The sequence below is a fragment of the Myotis davidii genome, unplaced genomic scaffold, assembly GCF_000327345.1.
Source record: "Myotis davidii unplaced genomic scaffold, ASM32734v1 scaffold299, whole genome shotgun sequence".
Classification (NCBI taxonomy): Eukaryota; Metazoa; Chordata; class Mammalia; order Chiroptera; family Vespertilionidae; genus Myotis; species Myotis davidii.
In genome coordinates this window covers 9,433,451-9,435,448 of record NW_006293088.1, presented here as the reverse complement: position 1 = coordinate 9,435,448, position 1,998 = coordinate 9,433,451, and the positions used below count along the sequence as shown (strand labels likewise).

General features: G+C 58.4%; 1 protein-coding gene across 1 annotated transcript in view; it reads left to right on the top strand.

Moving 5' to 3' along the window:
* The window catches only part of RNF207 (ring finger protein 207), a 16,813-nt gene that overhangs the window by 10,922 nt on the left and 3,893 nt on the right, over positions 1–1,998 (top strand). The window contains exons 6-8 of the mRNA XM_015565950.1: positions 45–91; positions 336–408; positions 494–707. Coding sequence (XP_015421436.1) covers positions 45–91; positions 336–408; positions 494–707 — 334 coding nt within the window. The remainder of the gene's footprint in view (positions 1–44; positions 92–335; positions 409–493; positions 708–1,998) is intronic.

Genomic DNA, 1,998 nt, shown 5'->3' with positions numbered 1-1,998 from the left:
GGGGCAGGGCTGGGTCTGCGGCCAGCAGCAGCCTGTCCCTCCAGGACAAACTGGCGGAGAGGAAGGCGCTGCTGCTGCAGGCTGTGCAGAGGTGAGTGCCCCAGCCTCCGCCCCTGCCCCTCGGCTCCACACCCCTGGCTCACAGCCTGGGCCCATCCCAGGGAGCAAAACAGCAGGTGCCCACCCGTGAAGAGGGCAGGGGGGGTCGGGGCACGGGGAGGGGAGGGTGGCAGAGAAGGATGCACACAGCTGGTGGGTGATGGCACCACTGGGTCGGGCCCCCTGCGGGTGGGAAACCCTCCCCCTAGAAGCTGAGGCTGCTGCCCCTCCCCCAGCCAGTATGAGGAGAAGGACAAGGCCTTCAAGGAGCAGCTCTCCCACCTGGCCACCCTGCTGCCCACCCTGCAGGTAAGGGGAGCCGGGGTGCGGGGCTAGGCACTCTGGCACAGAGGGCCCCTCCCAGGCCAGGCACCGAGCAGTGTCACTCCTGCAGGTTCACCTGGTCATCTGCTCCTCCTTCCTCAGCCTGGCCAGCAAGGCGGAGTTCCTGGACCTGGGCTATGTGAGTCCCCAGCTCCTGCGGGGTCTTCCCCTCCAACACGGGGTCTCCCAGTCCACCACCGAGGGTTGGCAGCCTGTCACCTGGAGGCGGGAGCAGGGGTCTCTGGGCTTACCTTCCCCTCTTCCACACCATCATCTACAGGCTGGTTAGGGAACAGCTGAGCCCATTTCTAGGGGGAGGGCTCCCCCCCCCCCAGAGGGCCGGACCTAGTGGTTCCATCACCCCCACCCGCTCTGGTTTGGCTCAATGGATAGAGCATCTGCCTGTGGACTAAAGGGTCCCAGGTTTGATTCCCGTCAAGGGCACATGCCTGTTTTGCAGGCTTGATCCCCAGTAGGGGGCGTGCAGGAGGCAGCCGATCAATGATTCTCTCTCATCATTGATGTTTCTATCTCTCTCTTCTTCTCCCTTCCTCTCTGAAATCAATAAAAATATATATTTAAAGTAAGTCCTAGCTGGTTTGGCACAGTAGATAGAACGTCGGCCTGCTGACCAAAGGGTCCCGGGTTCAATTCTGGTCAAGGGCACGACGGACCTTGGTTGCAGGCTCCTCCCCAGCCCAGGTCCTGGTAGGAGGTTCATGTGGGAGACAATTAATCGATGTGTTTCTCTCACATGGATGTTTCTCTCTGTCTTTCCCTCTCTTCTACTCTCTCTCTAAAAAAAAAATCAATGGAAAAATATCCTCAGTGAGGATTAACAAAAAAAAATTAAACTAAAAAATATATCCTAGCCAAAACCAGTTTGGCTCGGTGGATAGAGCATCGACCTGCGGACTGAAGGGTTCCTATATAATAAAATCCTAATATGCAAATCGACAACCAAAGGAACTACCTGTGGAACAACAGGTCGCTATAATGCACACTGACCACCAGGGGGCAGACGCACAACCCAGGAGCTGCCCCCTGATGGTCAGTGCGCTCCCTCAAGGGGAGCACCGCTCAGCCAGAAGCCAGGCTCACCGCAGGCAAGTGCAGAGGCGGTGGCAGGAGCCCCTCCCTCCCCCCTCCCCTGCAGGCGGGCAATAAGGAGTGAGGGGGTCCCAGACTGTGAGAGCCCTGGACTGTGAGAGGGATGTCTCACTGCAGGGGAAATCGGGCCTAAGCCAGCAGGTGGACATCCCCCAAGGGGTCCCGGACTGTGAAAGGGTGCAGGCCAGGCTGAGGGACACCCCCCCCTCCAGTGCACGAATTTTGTGCACCGGGCCTCTAGTATTTAAAATAAAAATATAAATAAAAGAACAGCACAGGCTGGAAGGCAGCATAAGCCTCTACTCCCCCAAAATGCAGCATCTAGGGGAGTCCAGCCACCCAACCTTTCCTGTGGATTTCGGGTGGGGTGGTGTGGGGGTTCCCAAACAGTCCCAGGGAAAGGTGGGAGCCTCCAACAGACACCCAGGTAAAGTGCCCTTGGGGCCTTCCCCTCCTTATCATGCC